Source organism: Marmota flaviventris, chromosome X (genome assembly GCF_047511675.1).
Source record: "Marmota flaviventris isolate mMarFla1 chromosome X, mMarFla1.hap1, whole genome shotgun sequence".
In the NCBI taxonomy this organism is placed as follows: Eukaryota; Metazoa; Chordata; class Mammalia; order Rodentia; family Sciuridae; genus Marmota; species Marmota flaviventris.
The window spans coordinates 17,395,818-17,408,519 of NC_092518.1; the positions used below are offsets into that span (position 1 = coordinate 17,395,818).

The following is a 12,702-nucleotide window of genomic DNA, read 5'->3' on the forward strand; positions in this document are numbered from 1 at the left end:
GAGTCAAGGTTTAAATTAAGATGTTTTGTTCATGATTAGTCACATGCTTAAGTGGTTGGGGGGTGGGTGGAAGGATTTTAGCTTTTCATTTTAAAAATAGTGTTTTTTGTTGTTGCTTTTGCAGGAGGAAGATTAACAGGAATAAGAAAAGGGCGGGGGACTGAAGGGAGATAGTAAGGTTCTTAAGGTGAGGGGAAAAGAATGTCAGAGCTAGAAAAAGGACTATTGCTGCTGGCTTTATGACACTCTAGGTTGTTACCAGTGAGCTTAAAGCACATTACAATATTTAAAGCTTCTTAAAAATTAATTGTACTAAGTAAAATAAAACTATGATTAAAGTTTCTTAGAATTAATTTTAAATAAAATAGCTGTATTCCAAATTCTGAAAATGAATTTTATTATATAAAATAAATTGCAGTATTTAATCCTTCTTAAAACTTATCTTTGTACTTTTTGAAGTAGTTTGAAATATTTTAAGTAAAAAGCAACACAAAAAAATAATATGAGGGGCTGGGGTTGTGGCTCTGTGGTGGAGCACTTGCCTAGCATGTGTGAGGCATTGGGTTCAATACTCAGCACCAAATATAAAGAAATAAAGATCCATTGACAACTAAAAAAAATATTTTTTTAAAAGAATATGCAACACGTGAGACATCATTGGGATTGCTGGGGCTGCAAGGCCACAGATTTTTTTTTCCTATTCCTGTTAGGAACTCAGGGGAAGGTTATAATGTGGTGGTGATGGTATATTCACTCTGAGGGGCTATAGGAAATCCTTGAAACAGAAAATGGTCAAAACAAAGCCACAGTGATCATAGCATCAGTTGCTCTCTCTGGTAGTACTAGATCTGGAAAGGAGGTAAGAGACGGTAGAATAGAATGATGCTGTAAGCACAGAAGTGTCTTTTAAAAACAAGTCCAGAAATAGTACATAGCTCCACAATTCAACAGAGACCAAGTATCGCTGAACTTTACATCAGAGTTCAATTCAGAAAAATCAGGCATTTTTAGTGAAAGAGAACAAGCACTGCAGGTGCCTAATATTCCCTTGTTTGCAATTTGTGAGGAATGTTACATGCATTGATTGTGATGGCAGTTTTCCCTGCTGACAATCAGTGTGCAACCTTTCTGTACATTTTCAGCCCAAAGAGTTCTCAAATTACCCAGTCACAACATAAAAGGAAGCTATGCATTTTAGTAGCTAAGGCCCATTTGCAATAAATACTTTGTGTGATATAATGAGTGCTTAATATGTTCATAAAGCTAACAGTGCCTGGATTTAGGACGGTTGCCCTTCTAGATTTCTCAGATAAACTCTTCATTCTTAGAGTATGATTGTAAAATGAAGTACAAGTGAGAGCAGATTCATAAATGTTGTATTCAAGACCAATGTTTAGTTGTGCTTTTTTTTGATGATGATCTGTCCTAAAATACCAATAAAAAATTCAAATGACCAAGAATTAATGCAGTGGTAAGGGTTTTGTACAAGTCAATTAACTGTCCAATTTGCCTGCCCATAACATCATAAGTGCTATGCTTAATCTAAGCAGATTTAAGCAAAATTTCTTGATTTTTAGTACATTTTATAAATAAAATATCAAATCAAATTTATTTATGATCTCATTTAGGGGGAAAACTATCTTAGAAAAAGTCTCAAATGCAGACATTTTCCTGGCTGTCAATAGGTCTATAATAGATAAACATTATAGACTTAAAATTCCACAAACATTCTCAGTGTGATGCCGGTCACATAAGGCCAGATCCAGCCACATGCCAAAATGGCAATAGATTTAGAATGGAAAATTTTAAGACCACGTGTGTTATGCAGTATTAAGCTGACAAAATTCCAGAAGAAGAAAGAATTTGGATAAACTCTGAGAGTTCACCATAATGGGATATGATTGTGTGTTTCTAGCCAAGATGATACGTGACATCTCTGGCAATAAGAATATATCCTACACTGATGAATCATTTTGGCAATGATGTAAGCATAGATACATCATGATTTAGAATGTTTTTAATCAGTGTCATGCATATTAGACCATCCCACTTCTGCCAAAACCTCTGTCCAGATGAGTCACATCAGTTTATTTAGAGCTGAAATCCTAAAAGGTCTATAGTATTATAAATGCTCATTGATATTTTTTAGTTACTGTAATTTGGAGAAGAGTTTATTTTGTCTATGTTTAATATCATGCATAAAATAACATTCCTTTTTTCCAAACTATATTGATATCAGGTAGTGAGGTACTTAGAATTTGTAAATATATCACACATCATTTTAATTCATTATCAAATTTCCTTTAAATGATGAGAATTCACACCGTTGTTCTCCAGTTGAGTATGATTTAAGAAATTGGCATAGGTTTTGTATGTGCAAGCTCTCCTTATAGGCGTACTATTTCCATAGCTTTGCTGATCAGACACAAATCAGGAAAGGAATGGAATGTTAGAGAATATAGAAGAAACAGAAGGAAGATTTTTCTTCCTTGTGCATATGGAAAGTTTGTTGCTTCATGTACATTCTGTGTTGCTAAAAGGAGAGAACTGAAGTCATGGTGAAAGATAGTTTAGGTATTAGTTCCTAAGTGGTAATCTATTTGTAAGGGTCACTTTGCCTTTATTGAGATACAAGACCCTGGAGATCAGATAAAATAAAAAATACTACTCAAGCCCCATTTCAAATGTTTAGAAATTTCAAAGAACACAAATATCCAGGGGTGCCCTCTTCCTTCTTTATTATCTAACCAGTCCATACAGATTCAAGGATGTGAAAGGAAGAAAATGTGGATTAAGTGCTAGGAGAAGAATAATAGCAGGGAAATTTGGCTTCTTCCAGCTATTATACCAAGATTTGCTGTATTTTTAGCAGAAATCAAGTTGGATTCAGTTCTTTAAGACTTTGTTCTCATATTATGCCACTTGAAATATGATGCAGCATATGGAAAACATAAAAGTGGTTTGAGACTGGGTGTGGTGGTGCATGCCTGTAATCCAGTGATTCAGGAAGCTAAGGCAAGGCAGGATCACAAGTTCGAGGCTGCCCTCAGCAATTTAGTGAGGCCTGGCCTCAAAATAAAACACAAAAAAGGATTGGAGAAATAGCTCAGTGGCAAAGCAACCTGGGTTCAATCCCAAATACCAAAAACGGGGAGGGGTAAAAGTTCTTGTGTAAGAATTTAGGTCCACCTGAAAAACTGTATCTCTCAATTATTTTTACTCTAAACATAAGCAAATTTGGAAGTTTTTTTTTTTGTATTCTTATATATTCCTACAGTCAAGAAAAAGATTAAAAGAAGGGAGGGCAGATAATAATAAAGTTGGAACCATATGAAATTAACAGTATCCAACCGTTTTTGACCTAGAAAATTGGTACCAATAGGCAACCATTTTTGAACTGCAAAGATGATAATTTCATATGGTTCAACCTAATATATTATCATAAAAATCATTTTTGCAACAATGTTACTATCTGCATGACAGAAAAGTCCTCAATTAGAGTGCCATGGAAATACATCAATATAAATCAGTAGTGTCTAGGGAAAAAAAAAATTTATAAAGGTTTTGTTGTTCACTTTTTTGGTGTACATGTGGTTTAAAATAAGAGTAAATCCATACAATAATTTCAAGGTTTGTTTCCTATCTTTTTTAATAATGATCCATGGTTCTATGGGGTTAATTTACATGGAGATTGTGTGATCTAGTTTTGTGATTAGTTCTCACCCATTTATTCTTGTGCTCTACAAATCATATTATGGTGAGGTGGTGGTGGAGAGAAATGGATTTGGGGAAATAGAACAAAAAAAGGTTTATTGTTCCATTCCTAAACATAAACTAAGATGGAACCAGGATTGGAACACAGATCCAAGAAGGCAGAACTCAATTACGTACAAGAATGCCAAGGTATTTCGTCTTTGACCCAGGTCTCCTAGGTATTCTCTGGGTGGTCTGTGTACTTGGTCTTGCCCAGGGAATGGGGAAGTGGAAAACCTGATGGAGGCTATGCAGCAGAAAGCAATATCAGGGCACTAAGCTGATAAAAATAGACCATGAGGCAAAATACCTACTGTCTACATTTGGACCAGAATCTCAGAAATTCACAGTTGGTCAGTCTTCATCAGATGTGTCTACACGAGCTAACAACCCAAGAAAATTCAGTCATTATCAAGGAAAGCCTGAATTTCACCTAGTTATTACTCACCAAGAAACAAAATGTAGACAGATGGAATCAAAGAGAGGGATTCTAGTCCTTTCTCTGCATTGATTTGTGTAGCAGCATTAACATGCTCTGCCTCACCAGTAAAATAAATTTCACACCAGCCTCCTATTCATCTTGTGTATGTGTGTGCATGTGTGTGTAATCTGTGCATAATATATATTGTATTTCATATTGCTATATTAGATGTCCTATGTAATAAGATATGTAATTATCTCACATTATGCACTTATATTTTACAATGAATTTATAATATATATTATGCAGAACATAGTTTGAATGTTCAAATATAAATACTGTATATTTTTCTGTATATAGTATATGGTATACATTCAAGCATTTTATATGTAAATATATAGATTATGCTTGAATAACACATGCCATATATTCATACATTTATATATTTTATTTCTCCTATATGAAAAGTTATTACACAATGGCCACAGCATATATTATGGGCCATGTTTATACACACTAGTTTTGTATAGTATATATACATACAGAATCTAAATACTTCATCTTTAAACAAGGAAGAGCTATTAGCAAGTTTGTTTTTTGGACTTTTATTTGCAGCAATATAGTGAAGGAAAATCATTTTTCAGATTCAAACCCAATGCCATGAGGAGAATTATCAAAATGTGTCAAGTCTCAAGTAGAAAGAATAAGATGCATATATTCCCTCTGATGTGAGCATCTGTCTTTACTTAAGCAGAGTACACCTTTACTCTTACTCTTAACTGTGAGACAAAGCAGGCTACGATAAACCAAACAATTCAGCTTATAAAGTAAATGTTTATAACTGGCAAAGTGTAAATGTAACCCAATTAATGAACTTCTCACTGAAAACAGATGTTACTCAATGTAGACATATATACACTTTAAATTTCTTCTTGAAAAAACAAAATCATTAATTTATGTAGATGTCATTGAAAGAAAAGAATTTTATAAACATGAACTACTCAGTGAAGCTTGTCTCAGAATAAAATATGTTTTAAGCAGAGTTTGCTCCTGCATGATATTCTGTGGATTTTTTTAGAAAAAAAATGTAGTCATTTCATTTCCATGTGTGAAAATTTGGTACCCCCCAGGCATGCTATAAATAGCTTCATTGTCTCATGATATTAAATGTTTTTGAACTGAAACTGAGAGATCATCCATCAGCAAGCCATCTCACTTCACCTCCTCATCTTCTCAGCCATTCAAGCTGAGGAAATCCTGCGAGTAGGAAAGGGATTAAAATGTGCAGAGCACCAAAAGGCATCAATCAGCCTCTGTGCTATCTCTGTGTGAACTGGGGAAGGTGGGAGAATCTGAGCCTAAAGAAAAATCATACCTGCAAAATCCAGATATACAAACTAGATCAATTTGCTTATGGATATTCATTGACAAAACAAATTACCCAAACTGCCTCTCATAGCAAAACCATTAAATAAATTTAAAACGCAATTCACTTTATGAACAACTTTCCACAATCGTGTCTACTGGGTAAAGTTAGGTTAACTCTCGACTATTTGTTAGTGGATTCCTGCCTTAGTGGATTAATAAACAACCCTGAAGGTTTTGGCCAGACCCCAGAAGAGAGTCTGGGTGAAGAGAGAGATTTAATCTGTGAGTCTGCTGGAGAGTTTCCCTAAGTGACTGGAGGATTAGCTAGTTGAGTTTCTTCCACCAGCAATGTTAATTATCATCTGTGCTGTTTTTTTTTTTCTTTTCATTAGCTCCAAAGCCTCAAAGTTCACTGCACATACAGATACAAAAAGTATCTTTGAAAAGAAGAAAAATTATAGCTTGAATTCTTTAGCATTTGATTTTACTAGATGGCAGTCCCAAAGTCTACCTCTAATAAAATTAATAAAAGCAGTTTCCTTTTTAAAATCGTATTTCTGATCCAAGTTGTATCTGAACATTAGTGAAGAGCTCCATGATCCTTACCCCAGGGCCTGGCTAAAAGCCCATGATGCGTCAAAGCAATCACCCATGAATAACTAGAACTTGAATCTGTGAGTGTGTGTGTCTTAACGCATAGTGATATGCATGTGTTCCAATGTACATAACAATACAGACATTCCATGTAATAAAAATAGAAACATCCTGAATGTGCTTTTAAAAGACAAGCAAGTCTCTATCTTCAAAATTTGATAGATTACATATGTTTTGTTTAACAGTTCCCTTTGGCAACATATCAGCTTTTACTATGACTGTAAGAGGAGGAATATCTTGGGATATGATGGGTCCTGAAATCCTCACTATAATATAGTCTTTTACTCCCAATCTCTAGCTGTGACCTACCCCCTTGATAATGAGCTATGATTTCCATTACTACCATAGAGCCTCTGGTCACCAACATAAAAATCTACTTGGAACTTTGTGTTTAGGCAGCTTCCCATGCCTATCTCTGTAAACTCAGTTACTAGGAAATCCTTGTGAACAGACTTGGGACAGATGTCACAACTGATGCCTTGTGCCAATGATACAGGACCCTTAGTCAGATTTAACAGAGAATCTTATAGAGCTCCTACTTCATAGAAATCTACTAGAGTACAAAACAAACAGTAATACTTTTAAAAGTGCCTTTTTAAAGTGAGGGAAACAATAGTCAAACCTCAGAAAAGTATCTTCAGTCCACATGCAGTATGTTTGCCTACATCTATAATATTTGGCCTCAAAGTCCTGCCTGCTGGATTCCAGCTCCAAGGTTAAGAGTACTGTGGATAATGGAAATGCTGAAGGAGGGACCCACCATCTGAGAGAAGAAAGTAGAAAGGAACAGAAACTATCAAAATTTTCTTCTCTGTCTTGCCTTGACTGATTTGCCCAGTTTCTGGGATGGATGTTAAAGTAAGGGCAAGACTGACCAGAGGAAAAACTGTGAAGAGGCTATTCTGTGAAATTCTCTCACCTGCCATTTCCTTTTTCCCCCAGTGCTGGGGATTGAACCCAGGGCCTTACACATGCTAGTCAAGCATTTTACCACTGAGCTATATACCCATCACCACCATTTTGTCTTCACTCCTTCCCCATCCCCATTCTCTGTCTCATTTTTCAGACCTACAGGGAAGTTGCTTCAGTAGACCATTTCCAAGAGAAGTTTGTATTTAAAAGGATAGCTTTGAAGGCCAAAGGGAATTCAGCTATAATTCCCAGAAGAGCAGGTATTGGTGTGTGGGTGGAGGCAGTGAATAGTATGGAGGATAAGGAGGGTATTTCTCATGTCCTAGGGTTCTTGGAATGTGTCTCTCTTTGAGTTCAAGCCAAGAAACAGGGTCTTTACAGTTTAGTTTTCCTTTAGGGTGGTGGACTGAACTCTTCAGCATAAATACTCAGCTGTGAGCCAGGTTTAGTGCCAGCAAGGCACTCCAGGCTGTTAATCCCTAAGAGGTACCTGCAGCTGTTGGCACTCATCCCTCACATGACTGACTGAGCTACAGGATGAAGGTTCAGTTATGGCATCAGCAATTGTCCTAGAAATCCAAAGGGCTCTACTAAGACACTGCACATCTCCAGTCTGGGGTTTAGGGTATATATATATATCTACCAGAGAGGTGTGCTTGAGAAAAAATATCTGTACTATCAGGAATGGGCAGGGGGTCTTTGGTGGCAAGGCCAAGGATAAGCAGCAAATGCTGAGTGATCAGATAGAAGATTCTTTCTCGGGGCCTGTTCTTGGCTCTGTGAGGATCTGCACACATATACCTAGCAAGAGGAATGAAGGAAAGGCATTTTACCAAAAGTCCCTAGAAATAAAATTAGAATCCTCTTTGAAGCTACCCTAGAACTAAAAACATGCAGAAAGAGTCAGGACTCAATTTAAAAAAAAAGATCAAACTATAGAAGGACCAGCATTTGAAATGCAGCAACTCAAGAGACAAATTAATAGCCTATTTCTAACTTTCCTTGAGTTTGAGTATTTTCATTCTGGACCCTCACTCTTGTCATCTAATAGCTGTGTTAATTCAAATTTATGTTTTCAATTAACTTCTAAGATTATTCAACAGTGAGGTAAGAAAGGGATTCTTAGTGTGTTTTCCAACAAGACTCGGAGTCAGATAATGTCATCATAAAACATCACACTGATTTTAAAAAGGACTACAAAACAGATTTAGTTTAAATTCTACTATATGATTATTTTTAATTCTTCTATGTGTATCTTATCGTATTTAATGAGTAAGTATTACAGCCTTGTTTTAAACTACTCTTGTTTCTAGCAAGTAAAAACTACAAAAAGTATTTGCCATTTCAGCAGCTTCTTGAAGTGTGTTTTACCTTTCAAAGCTTACTTGTTCTACATGTCTCCATATTAAATGGTCAATATCATTTCCCCAGAGTGCTATGCCTCAGAAGTATTTTTAACTCTTTTTATCAACTCATTGCCAAGGAATGGTCTATTTGTAATGAAAAGTTAGTTGGTCCATCCTGCAGTGGAAACAGATTTAATAGTTTTCTCTCCTGAGAATAGACATTAACTACCTGAAACATAATTAACAACAGGTTGCCAGTCAACAAGTGCACTTTTTCCTTCATGTCTGACAGTTTATATGCCTCCAATTTAATAGAGGCCATGGTACTAGTTATGAAATTGATAGTCTTGACCTGAACTCCAAAAGTGGCTGTAAATTAAGATAAATGCCAAATCCCACTGAGGAAACAAGTCTTCATTACTATGAAATAGGCATTCAGGTTTGAGGTTAGGACTTCACAATAAGAATATAAATACCAGGCAGAGCACAAGAGAAGATGTGTGCTTGATTATTGTACACACAAGATAACAGTGACTCACTTCACTCATATTATGTTTGGCTGAATATTTTAAATTCCTTCTTAAAAACAAGACTATTGTACCACAGTGTAAAGGTTTTATTATCCTCAATAATGGGAGTGAATATGCCAAGGCATGGAAGCAGAAAATTAGATCTGCTGATTCCAGTGCCAAGACAGGAGTTATTGAAAGCTGCAACAGGTCAGTCTGGTGGGTTTTCCAGTGCTTCAGTGGCCTGGAAACCCAGAGAGGTACAGCATGGAAGTGTTTGGCTCCAGCTAGGAAAGGTGGCAGAAGTCATGTTAGATCTCTCAGGGAGAAGAATTGAGTCAGAACATGGACCCTTACTGTATCTCTGCTATTTCAGTGTTGCTGGAATACTAATCAGGGAGGCAGAGGCACTAAGCAGTTAAGGAAAGAGGTTACTGACCTGGCTCTCTCCCACAGAGGCCACTGCCAAACAGTACAGAAAAGCCAGCAGAGTCACTGCCTGCTTGATGTGTCATCTATGAACAACCAAAATTGATCAAACAAATCCCTAAAGACAAAATGCAAGTCATAAACCTTCAGTCTGAACTCTAATATAGGAGGGAGAGTTCATATGAATCTTGTTCCTTCTATATATTCTTCCCTCTTTCCTGTTCATTCAAACTTGTTCCTACTTATTTTGCTTCCCTCTGTTTCTCAGATTTATTGCTTCCTGCCCTGATATTTGGGGAAGGATAAAAAAAGAGGTTATGATTTAGTTTCCTGTCAAGACTCAAACTAAATACAGAGTCTCTTTCTCACTAAAACCCCCTATTTGGCCAATTTTAAAAGAAGTGATGGGACATTAACTCAGAATCCTCTGACCACTGCCTTCTTCTGTGCTGATGCCTAGCCAGACCTATGGGAGTAGAAAAGAATGATTAGTGTCCAGCCAAACTGTGCCAACAACCCTAAGCTATTAATGTATATAGTTCCCAAGAGACATACGGATAAGTCTATTCAAATTTCTATAGGCAAAGGTTCATCCAGCTTTATTAAGCCAGAAGGGAACATGAAGGAAGATTCTTGCTCCTCCTGCTGCCTGTTCACATCCATTGATGCTTATGATTCATCAAAGCACAGATCTCTCTCCCAATAGGACAAATCATTGGCATTTACATACCTGCCACCACCTGGGCATAGTTATATTTCTCATGATCAACTTGGTTCCCCTTTTAAAAGAGATTAGTTCTTTAAACTTTTTGCTCTGGTCTCTTTCTGCCCCCCTCAGGTCATGGACTATATGGGACTTTTGAAATGTTATCCTCCTGGAGGAAAACTAGAGAAGACCAACATGTTAAGGAGCGAACTGCAGCAGTCTATGCAGACTCCATGCTCTCCTTTTCTCTCACCACTGCCATGTACCTGGTCACCTTTGGCATAGGGGCCAGTCCTTTCACAAACATTGAGGCAGCCAGGATTTTCTGCTGCAATTCCTGTATTGCAATCTTCTTCAACTACCTCTATGTACTCTCGTTTTATGGTTCCAGCCTGGTGTTCACTGGCTACATAGAAAACAATTACCAGCATAGTATCTTCTGTAGAAAAGTCCCAAAGCCTGAGGTATTGCAGGAGAAGCCGGCATGGTACAGGTTTCTCCTGACAGCCAGATTCAGTGAAGAAACAGCTGAAGGAGAGGAAGCGAACACTTACGAGAGTCACCTATTGGTATGTTTCCTCAAACGCTATTACTGTGACTGGATAACCAACACCTATGTCAAGCCTTTTGTAGTTCTCTTTTACCTTATTTATATTTCCTTTGCCTTAATGGGCTATCTGCAGGTCAGCGAAGGGTCAGACCTTAGTAACATCGTAGCAACTGCGACACAAACCATTGAGTATACTACTGCCCAGCAAAAGTACTTTAGCAACTACAGTCCTGTGATTGGGTTTTACATATATGAGTCCATAGAATACTGGAACACTAGTGTCCAAGAAGACGTTCTAGAATATACCAAGGGGTTTGTGCGGATATCCTGGTTTGAAAGCTACTTAAATTACCTTCGGAAACTCAATGTATCCACTGGCTTGACTAAGAAAAATTTCACAGACATGTTGAGGAATTCCTTCTTGAAAGCCCCCCAATTTTCGCATTTTCAAGAGGACATCATCTTCTCTAAAAAATACAATGATGAAGTTGATGTTGTGGCCTCCAGAATGTTTTTGGTGGCCAAGACCATGGAAACAAACAGAGAAGAACTCTATGATCTCTTGGAGACCCTGAGGAGACTTTCAGTCACCTCCAAAGTGAAGTTCATCGTCTTTAATCCATCTTTTGTGTACATGGATCGATATGCCTCCTCTCTGGGAGCCCCCCTGCACAACTCCTGCATCAGTGCTTTGTTCCTGCTCTTCTTCTCGGCATTCCTGGTGGCAGATTCTCTGATTAATGTCTGGATAACTCTAACAGTTGTGTCTGTGGAGTTTGGAGTGATAGGTTTCATGACATTATGGAAGGTAGAACTGGACTGCATTTCCGTGCTATGCTTAATCTATGGAATTAACTACACAATTGACAATTGTGCTCCACTGTTATCCACATTTGTTCTGGGCAAGGATTTCACAAGAACTAAATGGGTAAAAAATGCCCTAGAAATACATGGGGTAGCTATTTTACAGAGTTACCTCTGCTATATTGTTGGTCTGATTCCTCTTGCAGCTGTGCCTTCAAATCTGACCTGTACACTGTTCAGGTGCTTGTTTTTAATAGCATTTGTCACCTTCTTTCACTGCTTTGCCATTTTACCTGTGATACTGACTTTCCTGCCACCCTCTAAGAAAAAAAGGAAAGAGAAGAAAAATCCTGAAAACCGGGAGGAAATTGAGTGTGTAGAAATGGTGGATATCGATAGTACCCGAGTGGTTGACCAAATTACAACAGTGTGATAGTGTCTGTTTGGTATATTTTCACCCTAGGTCTTATCAAGAGCAAAGAGATTGTGTTAATGAAACAATTAAATTCAAAGTTGTTCCCATTTTTAAGGACAAGAAACAGGCATTGCAAAAAAAAAAGTATAAAGGACAAGGGGGGTAATGGGTATGGCATATTTTCAATCTTTAAAACAAAAGGGTTGTAATAAGAAAGAATTTAAACACACATATTCTCTCTCTCTCTCTCTCTCACACACACACACACACACACACACACACACACACACACATACACACACACCCTCGGAGACTTAGAGATTCTTAAGCTAAGATGAAATAGAAGAAAGCTTATTAATGAGCAGGATCCTGTTTTATCCACTCTGCAGATGTCGCTAGTATTGTGATAAAAGCAACTGATTGAAAGGTCAGCTGCCAAGGCAGAAATAGCTTCAAGCATTATCTAAACAATGCTTCCAAAAACTTGTGCAGAGCAGTACTTCTCACCAGGGTCTATGGTTTGAGGTCTTGGCTGTCTCAACTGGATCCCCAGCACCTAAGGAGATGCTTGTGAAAGTTCTGACCAGCAAAAGCAAGCCAGAGCCTTGGAAGCAGACATGGTAGTGACCATCACTCATAAACTGAAATTGAATCACACTTAAAAATCATCTGGATGAGGCACTTTGGTTGTCTAGAATTAATTTATCATATTACCCCAATGATACACTTTTAATATTTGTATATTTTGTTTAATACACCTGAAAACCAATGATAACTCCAGCATCATAGAATTGGGACAATTCTATTTTGGAATATTTTGTCACTTGTCACCAAA

At 37.3% G+C, this 12,702-nt stretch overlaps 1 protein-coding gene across 1 annotated transcript in view; it reads left to right on the plus strand.

The window, feature by feature from the left end:
- The window catches only part of Ptchd1 (patched domain containing 1), a 50,542-nt gene extending 38,657 nt beyond the window's left edge, over positions 1–11,885 (plus strand). The window contains exon 3 of the mRNA XM_027927452.2: positions 10,231–11,885. Within this exon, the coding sequence (XP_027783253.1) occupies positions 10,231–11,885 (1,655 nt within the window). The remainder of the gene's footprint in view (positions 1–10,230) is intronic.
- The last annotated feature ends 817 nt before the right edge of the window (positions 11,886–12,702 follow it).